The sequence below is a fragment of the Chelonia mydas genome, chromosome 10 (genome assembly GCF_015237465.2).
Source record: "Chelonia mydas isolate rCheMyd1 chromosome 10, rCheMyd1.pri.v2, whole genome shotgun sequence".
NCBI classification, from domain to species: domain Eukaryota; kingdom Metazoa; phylum Chordata; order Testudines; family Cheloniidae; genus Chelonia; species Chelonia mydas.
In genome coordinates, this window is record NC_051250.2 from 17,677,244 (window position 1) to 17,700,468 (window position 23,225).

Sequence of the window (23,225 nt, forward strand, 5' to 3'; positions counted from 1 at the left end):
GCTGGGAAAGGTACAGTTTGCTGCTCTGGTGACTATGAGATTTCCTTGTGACCTCTTCCAAGTCGGCAATGCACTGCAGGAGAGAGAGAACTTTCTCTGGGTCTGAAGTAATTCAGTCCAGCCTGATTTTTACATGGTTTTGAATTTCATAAATGGGCATGGCGCTTCTCAGTCTGTACAGACAGACAGACACTGTATCGGGCAGGACATCCCTCAGTTTGTACCGACAAACAGGACGCCTCTCAGTACTCTGTACAGACAGACACACACTGGGCAGGACGCCCCTCGGTCTGTGCAGACAGACAGACACTGGGCAGGACGCCCCTGGGTCTGTGCAGACAGACACACACTGCGCAGGACGCCCCTCGGTCTGTGCAGACCCAGAAATGAGACACCCAGCGCACGGGGTGGGGGAACTGCAAGCCGAGGACTAGCTTTATTTCCTCTTCCTTCCTTCCTACGGGCCCCTGCCCTGCACAGGTACCTATTCCCAGCCTTGCTGGTGGAGGGGGCCCTTGCTGGGGAGCCCGGGCCGCCCGGGTAGACTAGGCAAGTGTCCGGCCGAGGGGCGCGGGGGTGTGCGGGACGGGGCCCGTCCCTCCGCGCTGACTGCACAATGCACCCGGCTGCGCGCGTCTCATTGGCCCTGTGACGCCCGGAAATTGGAACCCCAGCCCGGGCCGCGGCTCCTGCTTCTCCGGCGGCCGGAGGGGGCGACCCCTGTCCAGCATGTGCGAGCAGCCGGCGCCGGAGACCCGGCGGCCGCCCGGCGGCAGCGACGATGACGGTAAGCGGGGAGCCAGGCCGAGCGGGGGGGCCCTGCAGCCAGGTGCCGAGGGCGGGTGGGCAGGTGACCGGCTGCGGCGCTGGGAGGGGAGGACACCGGCCTCGGATCCTCGCCTGCCCGGAGCCCGGCGGGGCTGGGGCTGGGGCTGGGGCAGGCGGCGCCGCAGGGCCGGGTGGTTGGGCTTGGCCGTGGGAACAGCTCGGGCCGCGCGCTCCCTGGCGGACGCTCAGCCCGCCGGGCCAGGGGGTGAGAGCCGGGCGGGGACACGCGTGGGCCGGTTAACGCTGGCTCCGAGCGGCCTCTCGGCTCCGGGTTCTTCATTTAAACAGCTTGAAAACAGGGGGACTCCGAGCCAGGCAGGCGCCAGGAGAAGGATTATTCTGGGCAACGCTGTGGGCCTGGGGCTCCTCCCGCCTGAACCCCAGTGGGAAATGGGTGTCAAGTGCAGCAGAGGGTGGGTTTGTACTGCGCCTAGCACCGCAGGGCCCTGGGCCAGGCGTGGGGCTCCCAGGTTCTGCGGTAGTGCTCTATAACCACTAACGAATCAGCATGGTGGCGTTTTGCACCCCGGGGTGTTGCACTGGTGTGAAGGACTGCAGGAGGCAAGGAAGAGCCAGGCCCTTTGTTTTTTTTCACTAGGACTCTGGAGGTGCCTCTCCGCCATGGAGAATATATACGGGTAAAGGGAATTTACTCCCTGAGTAAAAGGGAGTGTTCAAGGAAGCCCTGATTGTCTGTTGTTTGCCGTGAAAGTTGCACATGTGAATCTGAGAGCAGAATTTAATCTCCAGAAAGAGGGGACAGCCTGGGATGTCACAGTTCAAGGCAATTGCACCTGCATTCCCCTTCTGGTCTACCAGTGGCACCCACTTAAATGTTTCTGGCTCCCAGCTGTCACCTCTCTGTGGCAGAGACCTGCATCTTTTCCCCTCTTGCCAGGGTTATTTCCAGATTGCATAGTCCCTTGCCCTACAGCGTCATATCCCAAGGAAGCCAGACTGCCTAAACAGGCCAGTGTCTGCAGTCTGCTTCCTCTCCAGTGGCTATGAACATAAATAGCCAGCGGTTGAAAGTTACCACACAGCTCATTCTAAGAAAGCACTAAAAGAAAAGGAGTACTTGTGGCACCTTAGAGACTAACAAATTTACTTGAGCATAAGCTTTCGTGAGCTACGGCTCACTTCATCGGATGCATTCACGAGAGTGATCACTTAAGGTGAGCTATTACCGGGGGGGGGGCACCCACGGGCACTGCATTGGGGACCCCTGGTCTAGGGAGACTCCTGGTTAGCTGTCTATGCTATGGCTTTTGGGGCCTTATGCCTCAATTAGTTTTGCTAAGCTATTGTCTTACAGGCGATGAGGTTTGTAGGCTCATTGTGTTACTTCCTTAACTTATACTTACGCCTTACCTAGCAAATGCCTATGTCTATAGGCTACAGAACAGTAGGTCCTGATGTGGCTAAAATACAGTTTGGTCTTGAAGTGTAGATGGGACCAAATTATGCTGCTGAATCTTGCTGTAGAGTTGAACTTTGCAGGGCTGTAGCATGATTTTGTAGCATCCTTGCTCTTTTCAAACTCCTTGCACCAGCTGTACTGTCACCGGCTAGAGCATCCATTTAACACCTTTCCACCCTCATGACACTGGAAGGATTTTTTGCAATTCGCAGCAGTACTCTTTCTCCCTATGGATTATTGTACGTTTCATACAAATTCCCTACCTCTGGTCTCATGAGTTGTATTTTGACCATATTTTACACTTAAGTTCATTTGCTTCCTCTCTTCTTTTTTTGGCAGAAGTCTTCCTTCCTGATGCAAACTGTACATCACCATCTGTTACCTTTCTGCAAGAATTGCCTAGTTATCGGTCCATTTTGAGGCGGAGAACTTCTGCTGGAGGAACACAAGATAGACGACAAAACAATCATGGCTTTGTGAGACCCCCTGCTGCAGAGAAAAGAAATCTTGTAGAAGGAACAGGAGTGGAAAATGAGGCTGTGGTTCGATCAATAAGAGAATATGCATTAAATATTCCGGAGAAGAGAAGACGAAGGTTGGATCAGTAGACTGTTTTGTTTTTTTTAAATGTTAGCTTTTTCTAAATCTGTGCAGAGTACGTGCCATGGAGAGTTGAAATGGTGTAAGACTCAAGTCCACTTCCTAGATTGTTGCACCATACCAAATATTGCATCAAAAAGGAGCTGTCCAGCCCTTCCCTCCCCCCTCCCCCCCCCAATGTAGTACATTAAAATCCATTCTATCAAATAGAAATTTGCAAAGATCGCTATGGGTCTAATTGCAAACTCCTGGCTTACACTGGTGAGCAGATATTCACAAGAGAAGTCCCAATGACTTCATTCTGGCCTGAGGTGAGGAATAATTGCAGGGAATTAAAGAAGGGGATGGGAGAATCAGAACAGGTGAACTATCATTACTGCCAAGTGAACACAATTCTGGCTCTCCCTGCTCCATCTGATCAAACACAAATACTGTTCTATATTCTTAAGGCCCTTCATGGCTTATCTCTATCCTCCCCATCATCTCTTGTGCACTGTTGAGATGTTGACTCCCCTCTGCTGTGCCAACAGCATCAGTCTCAATTGCCCCTTTATCACATTGTCCAATAAGCCCCTTTGTGTTTTCTCACATGCTGCCTCCTGTGCTCATGGAAGGAGCTCTCCATAAACATCTGCAAAGCCACCTAATTGTCTTCCTTCAAACCCCTCCTCAAAGCCTACAAAAAACTCAGCAGCTGGTGGGCGGTGACGTTGCTTATTGTGCTGTTTATAATAATTTCTTGTTTTCTTGTGCGTCTTCTCACCTCCATTGTCTCCTGTCTTTCTGTGTAGTTTGTATGCTCTTTAGGTCAGGGACCACTTTTTTGTCATGTGCTTGTAAAGCACTGTCACCAGATGGCTGGCCATTTAAGGGGAGTTGTGCCCCCGTCCCATCTGTGACTAATAAGTTGCTTCCCAGCTGAAGCTGGGAGACCAGGGATCAGCTGACAGATCCCTGGTCCTCACAAAGACCAGCGAGAGCTACAGGGAGTAGGAAGGTTCCTGCAGGAGACCCTAGACAGGGCCTAGTTTAGATATGACTCTCAGGTGGCTGGCCTGCAGAGTGTAATCCTGTGGGGAGCAGCCCAGGAAGTAGAAGGGAGCAGAGAGGTCCACCTTGACTCCCAGGTACATGGCCTGTGGAGTGTAATTCTATAGGGAGTGGGCAGGCCTCTGTAGGAGAGCCTCGGTCAAGGAGAAAAGGGCATGAGTGACACTCTCCCCAAGGCTCTCAGAACCATAAGCCACAGCGTTACCCCTCTGTCTTAGCAAGAGTGAGCTTTGCTGGAGCTTAGACTGTGTGTCCGCTGCCTACCACATCAATCTGTCCACTTCACCAGCAAACTCCTCGAGACTCTGCAAGTCTTAACCTTGCCTCGCAGGTAACAATCAGTGCATCCCAGCTCCCGAGTTACCCGGAGACCATCTCTCTGTGGTGGTAACTGGACACACACAGAATTAAGTTTGCTGTCTCCAAAGAGACAATGACGTTACGTTCACCAAGGACTCGTGCTATACGTCAGTGTAACAGCCCTGAGATAATTTATACTAAAACTAAGAATAAGTTTATTAATAAAGAACAGAGATTTAAGTGATACTAATCAAGAAAAAAAGAGACCGGTATGGTTGCAAACAAAACACTTTCTAGTGACTAAAACTTAATTTGAGCAAGTTACAATCTTTGCCTAAGCAGTTTTATATGATACCTTACTTGATACACATTTATAGTACAATAATCTTGTATACGCTCGTTTGATTCAATTACTCATTCTTTGGGGTTCAGACCTCCTGCTCTCACCCTAGGGTGTCTGGACCCTGATTGTCACAGCATGTGTCATGTGTTGAACTAGTGTTATTTGAAGAAATAAAGCTGAGTCCCTGAAGAAAAGGGGACTGGGATGCTCTTTGGGAGAGTGTTCTTTGGTGCCTGGGCCTGTGAGTTAGACCACCGGCTTACAAGTGCCTGGCACAATGGGGCCCTTGTGGGGCTCTAGGCACTTGTGCAATCAAATACATGTGATCGATATGGCAGAACAGCTGCTAAGTCAGGATGCTTAGTAATGATAAGTGATATTACTGTTGTTATTAAGTGCCTCAGAAAACTGAACATCAAACTTTCATAGTGTTGAGAACTGCATAGGCCCATCTCCATCGAAAATGGAGGCAAAAGGCAGCCTATGTTGTTCTCCAGAGTGCCTGTTGGAATGCTACGTGTTGGGGCCTGTAGTCTCTGCAAGCTGACCTCCTGTGAGAGCAGCTGTAGCCACAGTTAGAGATGAGGTCAGCTGTAGTCTATTCATTTAATGCAAATTAGGTTCAGCTCTTGGTTTCCTGCCAAACTACCAATTCAGCTTCCAGTTGAGTAGAGCAGGGAAACTGTACTGACTACAGCACATGTGGGACTGTGTGTTGCTATCTTTGGTCTATAAAATCATGACTGATATAGAGAAAGTAAATAAGGAAGTGTTATTTACTCTTTCTCATAACACAAGGACTAGGGGTCACCAAATGAAATTAATAGGCTGCAGGTTTAAAACAAACAAAAGGAAATATTTCTTCACACAATGCACAGTCAACCTGTGGAACTCCTTGCCAGAGGACGTTGTGAAGGCCAAGACTATAACAGGGTTCAAAAAAGAACTAGATAAATTCATGGAGGATAGGTCTGTCAATGGCTATTAGCCAGGATGGACAGGGATGGTGTCCCTAGCCTCTGTTTGCCAGAAACTGGGAATGGACAATGGGATGGATCACTTGGTGATTACCTGTTTTGTTCATTTCCTCTGGGGCACCTGGCATTTTGCAAGACAGGATACTGGGCAAGATGGACCTTTGGTCTGACCCAGTATGGCTGCTCTTATGGTCCTGATACTACAAATGAGCATGTGAGTAATTCAGTGGGGCTACTTGTGAACAAAGTCACTCACAAGCATATATATTTGCAAGATCAAAGCCTTTGTATGCTACACTTGCATAGCATCCTTGTGAATGCTGTATGCTGCCTTTGCTCCATGAGAGCATAGGTTGAGGGGATACAAGGCTTTTGAATTTCAGTGGGCGGGGTTGTGCCACGCCTTAACTTTTTGTATTTAAGTTTCTTCATTGCCAATTTTTGTGAATATATAAATTTATATTTAAAAAAAAAAATCAAACCTCAATCCGTTGAATTTAAAATGTTTTTCTTGCTGCTCAGAGTTCCCAGTGCTCCAGCCATTGCTAGTCATTGTATTGTTTTGCCATGGCAAATTTTCACTTTTTTGATGCAAAAGGTATCCTGAGTCACTGAAAAAGGTTTAAATGTTATAGAATAGCTTGTGTATACTACTTATTTTTGCTGCTGGTCAGTTTTCCAGTGGAACAGTTTTCTGTTGGAAAACGCTGATCTGACAACTTCAAAATGTTGGGTGAAAATCAATCTTGTCCAAATTTTTATGGGAAATTACTGAAGTATTTTATTTTGACTGTTATATAATTTATGATAAATTTATTATTTATGTATCTAATTGAAAATACATATTTTTGGAATATTTCATTTTTCAGAAATTGTTAGATTTTGACTTTTCATTCTGATTTGGGATGAAACCAGATTTCAAAATCTCAGAATTTCTGAGGGATGGAAATTCTGAATTTTGACCCACTCTCCTTATAACATTAAAATAGACAAAAAGCTAGATATTTTATAAATCTGAGAGGATATTAAAATTTCTGAAGAACCGTGGTATTCACCATCTGAATATTAAACCATATTAAAATTTCTGAAGAACCTTGCTATTCACCATCTGAAGAACCTTGGTATTCCATCTTTTACATCAATCAGTTACATTAAAGTTGCTGTTTCTTGGCCTTTTGGCTGAGATTAAATGGAATAGCAGTTTAATATTTGACATATCTGTTAGGGATTGTAGCTCATGCTTGCAGAGGGATGGATTTGTATTTCATGGGTCTTTTCTCTCTCTCATTTCTATAACCTTCATGATAATTTTTCCATTGGGCTGAAATAAACAAACCTGTCTATTAACAGAAATTCAGGAAGCTTTCCCTGCATCCCTCTAATGTTCCCCTATGGACCTGAGCCAGCAGCACTGGTGAATAGTCCCAAAGTAAATGCGATTGATTGGGGCAGAGCTTTTTGTTATCAAATATAACCAATTAAAGGGAGTGTGTTCCTTTGATGCTAATGTAAATGGCAGTTATGTGTGGCTGTGTGTTGTGTAAATAACGGATCCCTAAATTTTTGCTTTTTTTAAAAAAAGGGGGGTTTTAATGTCCAGCCAAGCGCATTCTTGGCAGAGCTGGAGGTGAGAGGTTTTAAAAAACACAGCTGACCTCATCAATCCTTAAATTTTACCAAGGGATGCTATCCTCTTTTGGTAAGCATTTTTGAAGAGCTCCTTTTTCTGTGCATTTTTATAAATTAACTTGGCTTTTTGGGTTGTCCCGTTTCCCCCCCCCCCCCCCATCTGGCAAAAATAGCTTCGGGGTGGATAGAATGTTATCTTTTACTGACAGTAAGAAAGAGATCACTTGACCCTCTGAATTATTAACCCTCTGTACCAGCTCTCTTGGTCACTAAATCAGGCACAACTGAAAATTTAAAAATATTGGTGCCAGAAGAGAGCTGCTGTCTGCAAATGGCAATCTCCCTTTGCTTACGCAATCCTGGGAAATGATTCCTCCTCCATGGCTCTTTCATTTCACTGTTCATTTAAAATTGTTTTGAGGTGAATGCAGTCCTAGAAGATGAATCACGAATATGCACTCTTTTCTACAGAGAGGCTACAGATGGCAGCCGTGATGCTGTCTGCGTTAGGAAAACCGTTTCAATTAAACTGCTTTTAAGACTGGTTAGAGACACAGTGTACATCAATTATTAGACAGTATAAGGTGGCTTGACGCATTTTTACTGACTCTAATTTAAGATACGTCAGGTCACCTAAAACCAAGTCCTCATGAGGGTTACATCTATGCTTCAGGCTGGAGGTGTAAATTCCAGCTTGAGGAGACATACTTGCACTAGCTCTGATTGAGCTAGTGTGCTAAAAATAGTATGTAGCTGTGGCAGCAGGAGGGACTAGCTGCCCTGAGTATGATCCTGTCCAAGACTCTTGCCATGTACTCAGGGCAGCTAGCCCCTCATGCTGCCATGGCTACGCTCCGTTTTTAGCACCCTAGTCAATCAGAGCTAGCATGGGTATGTCTCATTGAGCTGAAATTTAGACCTCCAGCTTGAAGTGTAGAGTACCCTAGGTGTCCTGACCTGGTTTTGCAGAACCATTTTGAAACCGGTTTAGTAAAAACAGGATAGGCTGCCTTAAATTGTGTAATAATGGGTCTGTACTGTGGCTCTAACCAGTTTTAAAACTGGTTAAAAAATCCCTAGTGTAGACAGGCCCCAAGTGGTATTAATGATGAGAAAGATTAAGAAGGGAGGTTGCTGGACTGTTGGAATGTTCCTATTCCAGTTATTTTCCCTGTCTCACAAGGTGGCACTAGTTGTCATCGGATTGTTCCATTTTTAGTTTACAGTAAAGGAGACACATTATTCTGAAGTTGAACAGGAGAGATTTATTAGCCATTTTTGTTTTATATTTTAAATGAAGGGTACAGTACCAGAGCCATTGGTTGGAACCTGACCTGTTCCAATATAGCTTAGGTGGGACCTGCATACATTACTATTATTTATTTGTATTGTGGTGCCAGGCTGTGTGTGTGTACACTCTACCCTCCTACCCCCCCCCCCCCCCCAAAAAAAAAAAAAAAAAAAGCCTGTCCCTATGACTAGGAGTTTATTTTAATTTATATTTTTACTAGGGACATCCAGGAGGCTAATGTAAAATATTTATCTGGATGGGATCAGTGGAAGCAGACCAGAAATAAATCATGGAAAAAATTTCTAGATGAAATCAAGGAGCTGTCATCTTACTTGGAACTTTGGAGAAATGACATTCGTAGCATTGAGGGTATTATACTTTTATACTTCCATTTTCTGTTTTATCGTGCTATTAAATGTGCAGTATTGTTAGTATGTAGATCAGTGTATGTGTGCGTTTTCCTCAGAAAATAAGTTTGCATGTCCTGAAGACTGAAGCCTACAGAATAGGTACACCATGGCACAGTCGACATCAGTGCAAATGTCCCTGCGCTGCCCTGATAAGGTTTCTTAGCCCTGACTCCATGCCTGTTCAAACCTTTGCACCTTACATGAGTCTAAGCTGGTGCAACTTTCACCTTTTAGTGCCCCCCTTGGTATAAGTTATCCTGCCTCAGTCTTGCAACCTCTTACTGTCATTTATTGTGCAACTTTCCCTCACATGTTACCTTTAAATTTGGCACAGTGAGTTTGAGGGAATAAATTACATGCTAAGGGACTGGAAGAGAGAGGTGATAGGGCTGTACTAGGAAAAGCAAGTAATTGGGATAAGTTAAAGTTCCCCCTACCCTATTTACACCTCCGGATAGCTCCCTCGAGTGTAAATTATGCTAAATTAGATTTCCATATGCTCACTCAGACTCAGGACCTTGTTCAGAAGTGATATGTAAGGGACTGTAAATGGCACCTCAGTAAGTGGGTGTGAGTCTGAATGGAAGAGAGTCTAAATTGATGTAAAAAGAAAAGGAGTACTTGTGGCACCTTAGAGACTAACAAATTTATTTGAACATAAGCTTTCGTGAGCTACAGCTCACTTCATCGGATGCATTCAGTGGATTTTCCACTGAATGCATCCGATGAAGTGAGCTGTAGCTCACGAAAGCTTATGCTCAAATAAATTTGTTAGTCTCTAAGATGCCACAAGTACTCCTTTTCTTTTTGCGAATACAGACTAACACGGCTGCTACTCTGAAACCTAAATTGATGTAATTTTATGTCGACTGACCCAGAAGAAGGTGTAAATGACACCAGTTTAGATTCCCATAAATGTACTCAGATTTGAGATCAAATTCAGAGGGGAATCTGTGTTTGTCCCTTTTTTTTTTTTTTTTTTTTTTTTGCAGGTTGCTGTGTTGTGTGGATCCAGTTAATAGTTAAAGGTATAGAGTATCGTCTGTAGTCAGCCTTTTAAATATATATACTAGTATTTATAAATTCCCTGACAGGTCAATAGAAATGTGTCAGATGAAAACTAGTTGAAAAGAGACACTGAGTCAGATTCTCATTTAATTTACATCATTGTAAATCTAGAGTAACAATACTAGCTTCAATGGCATGCCTCCAGATTTCCCCTTGTGTAAATGAGATCAGATTCTGGACTCTTTGCCTTTAATGTCGTTTTATATTCACAGTGATTTTTTTCATTATGATTGGTGACATTTTTTTTTCTGTTCCCAGGGAAGTTTGGCACTGGTATCAAGTCCTATTTCTCCTTCCTGCGTTTCCTGGTCCTGTTAAATTTTATAATCTTTGTTCTGATGTTCAGTTTTATAACACTTCCAAGCACCATTTCTAAATACGGAATTCTCAACAGTAGCTACGTTAAAGTTCCTTCAGAACGCATAGGTAAACATCCTTACAATAGTTTACTATTGTTTATGTCAAGCATTTTAAAGGGGAGATAAGTGTTTGCCTGTAGAAGTAATATTTGAACTACCTTGGTCTCATGGTAAAGTGGAAAATCACTACTTTCCCAGTGACTTTTATTCTGTCTTCCTTTTGCAGACCTGCCATGCAGAAATTATACAATTAGTGGTACTAAAGGACTCGTTTACTTCCATACTTACATAATAGATCTGCTCTCTGGCACTGTGAGTAATTAGATTGAATTGTTTTACTTTTCTAAATCCAAAGTTAACACATGTAAAATACAAAGAGGTTTTGCTAGAGGAATATCTTTTCACATCAGTTTTGAAAATGATGCATATACATCAGTGGAGATAAAGTTTTAATCTTTGTATGCAACAAGCAGCTGCTTGCTAGTGGGCCAGGAGACCTGGCTGGTCACATGCTGCAGTCTCTCATCCTCATTTCCAGCTGCTATTTTGCACTGAAAGACGCTTTAAAAATATTACTTCTACTGCAAAGGCTTACATGAAGCTGCCAGCAGACTGTGTTGTGAGTGGAAGGGGAAGTGGGTCCATGAGGTAGCTAATCTCTCTAACAAAACATGGTTCACGCTGTGCAAGAACTTGGGAACTCCAAATTTGTTGTTGCTTGTTTGGGGCGCTATATAGCAATCTTTGTTTCATTGTACTAAGCTCTCTGCAAAACCATGTTTACTAGCTGAGTGATCAGTATTGTGACCAGTGTTATGTGCATTTCATCCTGTCACAGGGTTTCCTTGAAATGACGAGTCTGTTCTATGGATATTACACAATAGATATGGTACAGTTGAAAGTCATTAAATACAATGTACCACTTGCGTACTTGCTGACTACACTTGTATATCTCTCATTAAGTCTTATCTGGATAGTGAAAAGGTAAAGACAACTTTTGGTATCTTCTATTTATTGCTTGATATTGTACAGTTCACTTTCTATCCCAGTATATAGGAAACACAGTGAATTATTCTTGGACATCCATTGATATGGAAATAGTGTAGCGTCAGCTAAATCCCTTCTGATAACTCATGGTGTTTTCCTCCGTCAAAAACGTATTGATACAGAGCACGTGGAATAAAAAATTCATTCTATTGGCTGCTTTCAAGGGGATCATTCAACCTTTGATGGGGGGCTGAAGCAAAAACTTTAGGTCTGTGATGCAGACCCAGGTGAACTAATAAAGCTGAATATTGGCTGGGCTGAATAAATCTAGCTTCTGGGTTTATGATCTTACAAGCCCTGGTATGGAGGTCATGATAATGATGTCTTAGGTCCTTATCTGTGTAGTCTTGAGCTGTTAGGATTTTTTTTAATATAAGGCACTGGGAGCTAAGAATTTTTAATATTTTTAATAAAGTTGAAATAAGTTCTTGTGCAGAGGTAGTGTGAGTTGGAGAGGGAGGAAAACTGACAAAACAGAAGACCTCGCAGGACACTATGTGACCAGAGTCTCAGTGTATTTCTGGAAGTATATGTGGTTGCTAAGAGTTGAGGGGACTCTGAAATCCATTTGTGAACTACACAAAACCTTAGTTTTCATGGGTTGCAACGACTTCAAGCTGGTTTTTTTTTTTTTTTTTTTCTGATCTTAGGCCTTACTGAGAGAGTTCGGATGAAAAAATTGGTAACAGATGTTTGTGCTGATTAATGTGTGTCAACTAGTAGAGATTTTGCTTGCTGCTATATAGATTCTGAAAGGGCAGAAAGAAAAAGTGTAGAAATCATGCTTGCTCAAGTTTTTGGTAAGACTGTTTAATGAATGAACAAGGGTCTGCAATATGTTTTATTAGGTCTGTGGAAGGGTTTAAACAAAACTTGGTACGTGAGGAAGATCAATTTCAGAGTTACTGCAACAAAATCTTTGCAGGCTGGGACTTCTGCATTACAGACCTGAATGCTTCGTGGCTGAAACATAGTAGTTTACAATATGAACTAAAAGTAAGTAACTGTTTTTATTTTTTCCTTTGTATCCTATTTCGCCTTGCTGCACTTCAGGATGGCTCATAAGACATGTACATAACTTTGCAGATAATTGGAATAGGGCTAGGAAGATTAAAGAAGCATGCACACATTGAGTGAGTGTGTGTGTGTGTGTGAGAGCGAGAGAGAGAGAGAGATCCCACATCCTATTGCATGCTCTTCCGGACTATATAGGGGTCTGTTGCAATGCTGGCAGGATCAGTACTGAGCCTCAGGGCCTTCCCCCATCCAGCCCATGCTTCTCTTGTCATCTTCTTGCTCACACTCCAGTCATTCTTCCTGTGCTAGTCTCTACTTATCCCAACAGGAAATCTGTTGATTGTTGGGTTGCAAGGTTGCAACGTTGTAGGAAGCTGCTTGGTCAGAATAAAGAGCAGCAGCAGTTCACCTTACAGTTTATTTGCCAACCGCCACACTGCTGCTTTAGAAAAAACCACTCCCCGTTTTCAATCAGGTGTTTCAGTGACACATGCACATGTGCAGAAAATAGGATTCAAACCTCCAAATAGGTTCTCAACCGTAGAAGAGGTTTTCTACAGACAACTGGGTACTATAAAGCATTTCTGATTAAAATCAGTATTGTTCTGCCCTCTTCCCACACGCATTTGCTGCTGACATTTGTGTGGTAAAATGACCTTTGGAGAGAAAGCTACCATTTATCGCCTTACTCCTCCTCTTTCTTATCCATTTTGAATACTGAGACTCTGTGTGTGTGTGTGTGTGTGTGTGTGTGTGTGTGTGTAATCCCATTAAACAACAGCTGTTGTTTGTCTGTACTTTACAAAATATAACACCCATGGCTTTCCTCCCTGTTAAGACCAGATTAATATGTTACCATAAATCCAGGGCCTCAGTTAGTTTTTATTCCAGTGTGGAGAAAATAAGATGGCTGCCACTCAGGTCACAAATCAAAGCTTCCTTCATCCTAGTGGTGACGTCATTTCCGATGAAAGTCTTGATTCTAATCTCGAATACACGGGGGTGCAATGTCACGTGTCCGTGCATGTTACCATTATTCCGTCAGTCTGGCAGAGCACACAGTGTGAACAGAACTAGCCCCTCCCTTGCTTCCCACATCCTGGGTCTCATGCTGAGTGAGCCTGGAGGCTGGATTAATGTCTCCCTTAGAGGTGGCCCTTTCAGATCATCCTTGATGTGCAATAATGGGATGGTGTGTGAATGTCGTACTTGTTCTGGGGATGGAAAGTGAACTTCACTAAGGTTACCTGCCTTAAATTCCCTTTGGGTTTTAATATATTACATCAAGTATAAATTAAAGTGTCCTGGTTAGGTTGAGTTATCTTTTATAGTCAGTACATGAGAATAACTCCATTGACATTAACGGTTTTAAGATTATTACTATGTCTGTTTTTGCAGTGCCCAAAAGTTTGCCAGGGGTTTTCATAGAACAAATTAAAAACCCATCTCCTTGCCTCAAAGAGCTTACCATTTAATTATCTGATGAGACGGTATAGACGAGTGTTTCACATCCGATGGGTTTTGACCCCCACGCGGAGTCACAAGGCATTGAAAATGTTATTGCAATCTAAAGCATAGAACTTCACTCCTCCACTCTCCACACAGCCTTACTTTTAAAAGTGAAGTATTCTTGTCAACCTCTTGAAACCCACACAAAAATAAATTTTATAGGCTTATCCTTGTTGTTGGTACATATTTTACTCTTAATAATAAATGTTAAAGGGTCACAAAGATTTTTTTACTTTGAAGAAGGGCTTGCCAACCTGAAAAGGATGAAAAACACTGGGTTAGGGGATTTGCACTGGGATATAGACCCGTTCTGAACCCATTGAAGTCAATGGAAAAACTTCTTCAATAAGTTTTGGATCAGGCTGCAAATGTGTGCACCTCAAGAACAAGATATACCTCTTTGTGTTAATCAGATGTTCCAGGTGCTGATGACACATGGACACATATCCCTTTGCATCAGAGGACTGTACATTTCAATATGAATTTTCTTTGGTTTATAGACAGACTTGGCGGAAGAAAGACTAAGGCAAAAAAAAGCTGACAGGACAACAGAAGAAAAGCTGCGCATCTACTGTCTAAGACTATTTTTAAATATCTTTGTTCTTGCACTTTTGTCAGTATGCTTTTATTCTATCTACAGAGCAACCATCTACTCGCAAGAAAATATTTCCAATGTAAGTCTTAGACAGGACCTGAGAATAAATCCTGGTAGTGTGCTGATGATCAAAGTATGCTTGGCAAAGTAGGGTGAAGGATTGTAAAGGAATGGAGTGGTTTGGTCTGATACAACATTCTCTTGTGTAGCATCTTCCATACAAAGGGGATCCCCAAGCACTCTTCAGTTAGTTGGCAGCAAATGGGGAGTGGAATCAAGAGGTATATACAAGAGAGAAAAGCTGTGTCTTCAAAGGAGACAGTTACTGATGTGGGAAGGTTGTTCCAGTGATAGGCACTCCACAGAGAAGAAAATGGTTCTTGGACCAACAGTGGCCAGATTTTTTTGACACGACAGAGAGAAGGCCAGTGCTCGACAAACAGGAAGAGAAGGGAAAGAGGGACCATATAGACAAAAGGCCATGAAAGGTTTTAAATACAAGGGGTGAAATCCTGGCCCTGTTAGGAGTTTTGCCTTTGTCTTCATTTGGGCCAAGATTTCACCCAAGGAGTGCAGAATCCTAAAATGATTGGGAAGCCAGGGGAGTCGTGTGAGGCAGGGGAAGGGAAAGAGCTGAGACACAGCTGTGTTTTTTATGCCTCAGTATAAAAGCTGGAGGCGGCATTCGGCATGTACTTGGACTTAGCGAGGCCTTGGGGAGCAGTCATAGTGTTCCAAGTACGCAGGGGTGAACGCTTGGATGCACATTTGGGAAGGGATGGGGACAATCCTGTGTATTGACAGTGGTGCAGAGGTGCCAGTAGGCAAATTTGTAGTCCCCGGAGGTGTGGGTGGAGAAAGAGAGATCAGAGTGAAAGATGATGCCAGAGTTCTGGACAGCTCAGGCCAATGGGAAGCCTGAGCAGAGAACAGGAATAGAGAAGTTCCTGAATGGATCCGATGAAGTGAGCTGTAGCTCACGAAAGCTTATGCACAAATAAACTTGTTAGTCTCTAAGGTGCCACAAGTACTCCTTTTCTTTTTGCGAATACAGACTAACACGGCTGCTACTCTGAGAGAAGTTTTTGTGTACATTACACTTCTCACCTCTCATCCCATGTAGGATAGCATCAAGATGATGTTTGAGGGTAATCTCTTGGTGCAATACTTGCCTTCTATAGTGATCACCTTGGCCAACTTTATTGTGCCTCTGTTTTTTTCATATATAATCCAATTGGAAGAGTATTCACCAGCCTTTGAGATCAGGTTAACACTGATGCGGTAAGTGTGTTTATTATTATTGTCACTAGCTTTTCGAAGGTGCTGATCGTGGTGGCACATGGGTGCTCTTTTCATAAGTTAAAATGGTCCTAAGAGGCAACATCCCAAATCAGGGAGGAGATGTATTGTGGCTCCCCACAGCAGCCAATCTGGCTTTCTTGGGAGGGCCCAGGATAGCAGAGAGCAGCCTCTGCTGGACTTTTTTGACTGCATTTTTTCATTTCTAGAAACAATCCACGACTGTGTCTGTGGATGGAAAGACAATGTAGTCATTTCGTCCTCTTCACCCGCCTAGCTGGGTGGTCTGTGGCGGGGTTGGTTCTGGGGGCTCACCCTGATATAAATGCGTGGTGGGACAAAGATACAGTCTTGGCACAGTTCTCAATAGCGCAGGAGAAATATTCACACTGTCTCTCTGTACAGCAGCTATTCCACAGGACAGCAACAGAGTGTGCAGTCGTCAGCTTCTCTTATGTTACTGTCTTGCATTAATAGGGCTAGAGCAGGACAAGGCCCAGCACGAAGTGGAAGTAGTTTGTGCCAAAAGATACTGCAGGGTAAGAGACAGCAAAGAGCTGGGAGTTGGTGACCTGAGGCAGTTAGAGAGTGGCAGCCCGAGGACTGTGGCTGTCCCAAAGCCTACATTTGAAATGACTGTGGTCTAGGACATAATGTAAGCAAAACACTGACATACTGTAATCTAAAGTGGGGAAGAGTCAAAGAAGCTTAATGTTATTGAAACTGAAATAAAACCTATGTTAACTCATTGGCTTATTCTTCAGTTAAAGCTGTGTGAAATGCTTTTGTATTAAGGGCCTGATCCAACACCCTGTTACACTGAATAGAGTCCCGTTGCCAGTTGGATCAGGCTCTACAGTTGTGACTTTTCTGAGGTGTTAGAGCGTGGGGTTTTGTTATTTCTGCAGGTGTGTCTTTGTGCGGCTGGCCAACATTGGTGTTCTTTTGTTTTCACTGTGGAATCGAATCTCATGTGGTAATGAAAAGTGTAAGCCCTGTGGATACAATTACGAGCTCTACCCAGTAAGCAGATTTTATGTTTAATCAATCACAATGTCCAAATAAAGATACCTTTGTACATGCTTTGCTTGCGTGTCAGGTACTCAGAATTGATGTTCACTTTGAGACATGCTTATCTTTAATGTCCTCCAAGAGAGGCATTAGTTTTCCTTGCTATATATCTCCTGCATCTAATGGGAGCTGACGATCGCCTGCCCCCTCTTTAGTTGTAGGCTGTAATCAGCCTGTAATCAGGAATTGGGTTGCTGTGCAGGGTTGGGGGAGAGATACAATTAGCACTACGTATTATTGCTCAATGTAAATCAGTGAACTTCTTAAATCTGCGTATGGCTTGTTTTCCTTTTAGGGCAAAATTGAGATTCCTTTGGAGCCAGTGGGACAGATCCTTAGCTGGTGTAGATCTGTCTCATTGGAGCTATGACCATTAACACCAGCGAAGGCTCAAACCCAACAGCATTTATTGCGTTTGATACCAATGGGACCAAGGTTTGGTCCTTTAAAATGTTTATGGGTTATAGGGCAATAATAATAATTAATAAAAAACTTTGGAAACATGGCTAGGAGTTTACTATTATGGCAGTGATTTTGAAGTTAGTTGTGTTTTCTGACAGATTTCTGTAGTTTCTGTTTGTTCTTCTAATCCTGTTTTCCCTCTTTATTTTTTTCAGTGCTGGGAATCTCGAGTTGGGCAGGAGATGTATAAGCTGATGATTTTTGATTTCATAATAATTTTTGCTGTGGCAGTGTTTGTTAACTTTCCTAGAAAGTGAGTATTCACTCCCATTGAACATGCTTTTGCTGAACAATTTAAGATGTTCCTTTTTACCATTACTCCTGTTACTCTACTCTTCTCACCAGATTTTCCATTTTAAATTAAAACCGCAATTATAAAATTACCAGATTGTTAAATAAAATACCTGATCAATTGGACACTTGCCTGCCAGTGGAATTCGGTTTCTTGAGACGTCATTGTGTTACAAGTTTTGTCTAATGCTTTTAATGTTCCTTTTCTCTTTACTCTGAATATATATTTAAAAGGTTGTGGAGTTCAGTTCAGTCTCACTGCTTGAGAACTAGTGTTTTTGTTTTGTTTTTTAGGTTGTTAGTTACCTATTACTCTTGTAAACCAATTCAGTGGTGCGGCCTGCAGGAATTTGGAATTCCTGAAAATGTACTGGAAATTGTTTATGGGCAGACAATCTGCTGGATTGGAACCTTTTATTCACCCGTTCTTCCTGCTATAGCAACTGTAAAATATTTTATCGTCTTTTACATAAAAAAGGTAATGAAGGTTTGTGGTAAGTGGAAGTAAATTGGGTACTTCTCTGTGGCTTTTGTACTTGCAGAAGATAGAAATAATGATTTTTAAAAAAATACTAAGGGTGCAGCGTAATGGAAATGAAATAACATGGTGTCCTCTTTGGGGTGGTTTTATGGTGATTTTTTTTAAAAAAAAAAAACAATAAAAGTAGATATTTAACTTTGAAAGGATCTAGAAAATGACTGCTAATGTCATGCTCATCAGTTAATTTGTCCATTTTATAAGAAACTGTTGCTTCGTGATGCAGTTAATTTACACCTTCTTGCCGGTGGTTTATTTTCCAACATGAGACTTCAGAGCAAGGAAGGGATTTTGCCAAGATGGCATATATTCAGTTCAATCAACAAAATGGAAATCCAAGACTTTGTTTAAGAAGTGTCAGTTCTATGGGCCTTTTGTCTCAGAAGTTGTGAAATCTGACCAGACCAGCTTAGATTCATTCCTTTTGAGCAGCAAATCCCTGCTGGCATTTTAATATTTTGCAAAGGTTTGTGTGACTTGTTGGGACTTTTGGATTTGAAACCTAAAGCCCCGATCCTGCAATATACTGCACACAGGCAGAACTCCATTGCAGTCAGTGGACCTATATGCAGTCATAGGGATCTGTGGCTGGACTGGGGCCAAAGCTCTGAAAGCAACTGTAGGGACTTCCTCTTGAGAAGACGCAAATCCAAGATGATGGATGGTATTTGGCTTCTTCTGAAACGTAAAACATTCTGACCTCAGCTCCAGGGAGCCCATTAATATCAAAGGGAGCAGATTGAGCCTTTAGTATTTGGGGCCAGAGGAGAGGGATGGGCTGGGCTAGGCTAGGCTAGACATGGACCAATTGGAAAAATAAATGGTTGAGATCTGTTTCTTTCCCCCGCCCTCCTTTTCTTCCTCTCCAGATAAGTTTGATGCATACGTGTAGACCTTCAAAGAGGCCTGTCAGAGCATCAAGCTCTAATTTCTTCTTCTTGGTGGTGCTGTTGATTGGGCTTGTATTGGCTTTTATTCCTTTGGGACTCAGCATGACATAGTAAATAATGGTTTAATATTTATAAAGTTTATTATTTTGCTTTAATTTAAAGGGATTTTTTAAACTCTAGTAGGGGTGCCTCAAGTGGTGGGTCTGGCTTTCATATAACAAGTCACGGTTGCTTTCACTCTTCTCTCTCTCGGGCCGGGGGGTCAGGAAGGAGAGGAGTAAAATTTTAATTTGTCCTCCCCTGTGCTGGGAAAGGACATGCATCCAAACACAAATACCCCAAAGTCAAAATTCAGGTTCCTCAGCCTGGACTCCAGTCCTCCACGGTTTAGCCTCAACTCAGGAAACTTAACTGTGCCAGAACTTGGGTTCAGGAGGCCGGTAGCTTCCAGTGTTTGAATTACACCCCTTTCTCCCAAACCTCAAGAGTTTTTTTTTAAAAATGTTTTGGCTCTTCTCTGGTTCTGATTGGCCGCAGACGCTGCTTTCCTCAAGAAGCTTCACTGGCCTTTCAGGATTAAACCAGGGCAATTAACCCCCTGGCTTTTCTGACTACTTCTTGTTAAAACAATCCAACTGCTCCCCGGTGTCAGCACTCTTTAATGCTCATTTGATCTTGACAAGGAAGTGAGAAAGGAACTCAACACGAAAATGTTGCTGCACAGAAAGAAATAAAACTGAGGGGAAAAAAGATGTGTGTGGGGGGGAGGAAGACAAGATGATCTTTCATACTCCGTCTGTATTACATTCACTCACTTAATTGTACCACGTGCAACATAATGAGTTTTCTAGACCACAGAAATCTCTCCGCCCATATACACCCCACAAAGCACCAGTCCATCCTGTCACCAACCATTTTGGAAATATAAGTTAGAAGAAAATATACCTGCATAGAATTAAAAAGTAATTAATTAGTTGTGCACTAATAGCTTTTTTGTTTTAAAATAATTCATTTTAATATAAACAAGGGCACTTTGACTTATGGAAACAAATAAGAATGGGATCCCCTGTTGCCTTGTTATATCTTTCTGTGTGACATCTCTTTTATGTTGCTTTTTCAATAGCTTCCGCCCCTCTAAAGCGTGTGGGCCATTCGTTAATTTTAACAGTTCGTGGGATGTTGTTCCACATACAATACAAGGGTTTCCAACAGCTCTGCAGAAGGTCCTTAATGGTATAGCTTCAGAAGCATTTGCAGTGCCTTTCTTTATGGTTATCTGGTGAGTGCTGTTGAGTTTGGTGGTGCCCTTTAAGTTTTGTTGTCCTCCATGTAGTTGTACGATTTAGTTCTCTGTTAATTAAACAGATGTGAAACATTTATTAAACCCAATTTTCTTTGCGCAGGGAGGCGGTAGGCTTCAGCTCTTGTATTTGAACCTTCAGTTTTTGTCTCTTTTCATTATTTGCATTCTTCTCTCGTCTCCTAGTTGTCCAGATGACCAACATCGCCGCTTCTTATCTCTCTTCCCAAAACATTAGCTGCTAGCCATTCTGCAAACTGGCATGTTGTAAGCAGAGGGCAGTTTCCCCCCCAGAATTGCACCTGTGTAACGCATCTGGCCTTCCAGTTTAGGAAACTGAAGTCCCAAGTTTGCTACTTGGTCTCCAGATAGGCCAGTCTATAAAGTAGAATTTAATTTTATGTCACTGTTTCATTGATCTTGAGAGGCTTGTGCACTGGGGTTCTGTATAACTTGTGCACTTGTTAAAACCACCAACTACATCGGAATGTTCACCCCAGGCCCTGATTCTTGAAGGTTTAATTTTAAGCACATGCTTAAGTGCTTTCCTGAACTGGGTCTGTAGTTTTGTACCCCCAGGACTTCACGTCTTATTTTTCATGTCCTTAATACTCAGAATGTTTTTAATACGTGGTCACTAACTCCCTATGACATGTTTGCTAGTAGGTGGTGGTCATAAATTTTAATTATTTGGAAGAAAAACCATTTCAGTTCTCAGATAGGCAAGCAGTTTCAGCTTCCAGTTTCCTGCTATCTCCTTTGCTCCTTTCACAGTGTTAATCTCATTCTGAGTCATTTACAAGGGCAGTATCTATAGTAAGCCCACAGGAATTAATATAAAATTGTTGTGACTACAGATCAAGGGCTAAAAACTGGAGAAGAGGGAAATTAAAGAACTACTCGTTTAAACTCAGCTTCTCAGGGAGCATCCCCTCAGGGCACAGAAGGGTGCTGATAGTCCATGGAGGGGACAGAGGCCCTCTAACCACACAGATGTGTGGAAATGGGGGAAGCACTACAGATCTCAGAACAGCTTCAAGAGGACCCGCCTTCCATGCAACCTGAGTGCCTCTTCCTGCTGACAGGAGAAATCCCTCAACAGCTCTCTTGCCGCAGGCTGCTTCAGTCATGGCTGTCCCCTACCCATCCCAGCTGTATGTTGATACTTCATTAGTTTGGGTTTTCCATCACAATGCTTAGTTCATAGGTGCTGGAACTAGGGGTGCTGCTGCACCCCCTGACTTGAGGTGGTTTCTATCATATACAGGGTTTACAGTTTGGTTCAGTGGATCTCAATAAGCACTATACAAATTGTTCCAGCAACTTCCGGCTTAGTTTGGTGTACGCTGTAACTGTCTTTTTTTCTGAATAGTTTTCTGTGTATGTTGGCATGTGTATGATGGTAACATATTATACATATTTCCTGTTTGCAGCCTTATTATGTTCTATTTCATTGCCTTGGCTGGAGCACATAAACGGGTTGTTGATCAGCTCAGGGAACAGTTGGTTATGGTAAGATCTGATACAATGTCTTCATTCCTTCCCCCTCTCCAAGTTTTTCAGTTGTGTTGCACTAGAAATCAAGCATGCAAAGAAACCAGCTGTTTTCTTGCTCCCTTCTATTTCTCTTGTATAGCCAGGTATAATGAGAACAACAGTGTATAAGTACCTTCACAGGGAGAAAACACAGGGTACTAAAGGGCTCTTTAATCTTGCAAGAGTTTAAAGGAATAATAAGAACCAATTGCTAGAATCTGAAGCTAGACAAATTCATATTAGAAATAAGGCAACCCCCCACCCCCTCAAATTTAACATCTCTTTATGTCTTCAAATCAAGACTGAATGCCTTTCTGGAAGAGATGCTTTACTCAGACACAGGGTGTTGTGTGCAATACAGGGGTAACTGGGTGAAATTCTACGGCCCGTGTGATACAGTATAGCAGACTAGATGATCTAATGATCCCTTCTGATCTTCAATTATTAATCTATGAAAACAGTAATTAAGACAGAAAAATAGGAGGTGTCAAGTGACTGACCCTGTCTTAGGCAGAATATTTGCTTTGGGGATTTTATGAATGTTCTTGTTCCTTAGCCACAAACAGAGAACACATCTGATTGCCATATATATATATATATATTCCATTCTATTTAATATCACTGCTCTTTGCAAGTACTATGTATGCAAAAATTACTGTGATATCTGACTTTGAGCAGAGTTTCCAAATCTGTGTTTACTAATATGGCTCCATATGCCTCTATATTATTAATTATTATTATTATGTGTATGTATTACAGTAGCATGAAATTGGGCCAGGTTCTACTAGGAATAGTTTTAAAATAACTAACTTAAGAAACTACTAATGAATAGGGCTCAGACATTCCACATAGAATCAACTCATGCCCAGAGCTTTGGGGATTTGCAAGCACGAACATAGCATCCACACGTACCAGGAGTAACGCACTCTTTGGAGATTAGCATGATCCTGATTGAGTTTTCTCTTGGAAAGTGAAAGCAGAGCTTCAGTCAATGACTATTAAACTTTGTAGTGCATGCCCCTGTGTGTGTATCTAAGGATGGACTCCAGCTTTTGGTATTTAAATTCTGATTGTGTCTGAGAGGGGCATGTGTGTTAATGTATATAGGGGGTGGAATTTTCAAAAGCCCCTGAGTGATTGAGGAGCACATGTGTCATTGAAAGTCAATAGGATTTGTGTTCCTAAGTCACATAGGTGCTTTTGAAAAGGAAACAGTACTAACTCGTTAAAATTACAATTGCCTTGTCTTTACTAGGATTATACCATGTGTTAGTTACCATGTGGGAACAATCCACCTTTTTTCCTAGTAAAGACAAGGTGAGTGTGACTTATATGTATAGATACATTGGAGAAACAGAATGTCTTTTTAAAATATATTTATTGTGTTTTATTTTA

General features: G+C 42.6%; 1 protein-coding gene across 3 annotated transcripts in view; it reads left to right on the forward strand.

The window, feature by feature from the left end:
- The window catches only part of TMC7 (transmembrane channel like 7), a 24,646-nt gene continuing 1,421 nt past the window's right edge, over nucleotides 1-23,225 (forward strand). The window contains exons 1-16 of one of the 3 annotated variants that reach the window (XM_043524527.1): nucleotides 1-787; nucleotides 2,588-2,843; nucleotides 8,659-8,807; nucleotides 10,175-10,342; nucleotides 10,502-10,587; nucleotides 11,114-11,259; nucleotides 12,171-12,318; nucleotides 14,349-14,522; nucleotides 15,567-15,724; nucleotides 16,651-16,765; nucleotides 17,431-17,528; nucleotides 17,861-18,044; nucleotides 18,974-19,104; nucleotides 20,118-20,273; nucleotides 21,728-21,806; nucleotides 23,086-23,147. In XM_043524527.1, the coding sequence (XP_043380462.1) occupies nucleotides 730-787; nucleotides 2,588-2,843; nucleotides 8,659-8,807; nucleotides 10,175-10,342; nucleotides 10,502-10,587; nucleotides 11,114-11,259; nucleotides 12,171-12,318; nucleotides 14,349-14,522; nucleotides 15,567-15,724; nucleotides 16,651-16,765; nucleotides 17,431-17,528; nucleotides 17,861-18,044; nucleotides 18,974-19,104; nucleotides 20,118-20,273; nucleotides 21,728-21,806; nucleotides 23,086-23,103 (2,124 nt within the window). In that variant the 5' untranslated portion in view covers nucleotides 1-729 and the 3' untranslated portion in view covers nucleotides 23,104-23,147. The remainder of the gene's footprint in view (nucleotides 788-2,587; nucleotides 2,844-8,658; nucleotides 8,808-10,174; nucleotides 10,343-10,501; nucleotides 10,588-11,113; nucleotides 11,260-12,170; nucleotides 12,319-14,348; nucleotides 14,523-15,566; nucleotides 15,725-16,650; nucleotides 16,766-17,430; nucleotides 17,529-17,860; nucleotides 18,045-18,973; nucleotides 19,105-20,117; nucleotides 20,274-21,727; nucleotides 21,807-23,085; nucleotides 23,148-23,225) is intronic. The other 2 variants (XM_037911246.2, XM_037911247.2) reach the window with 2 other exon arrangements.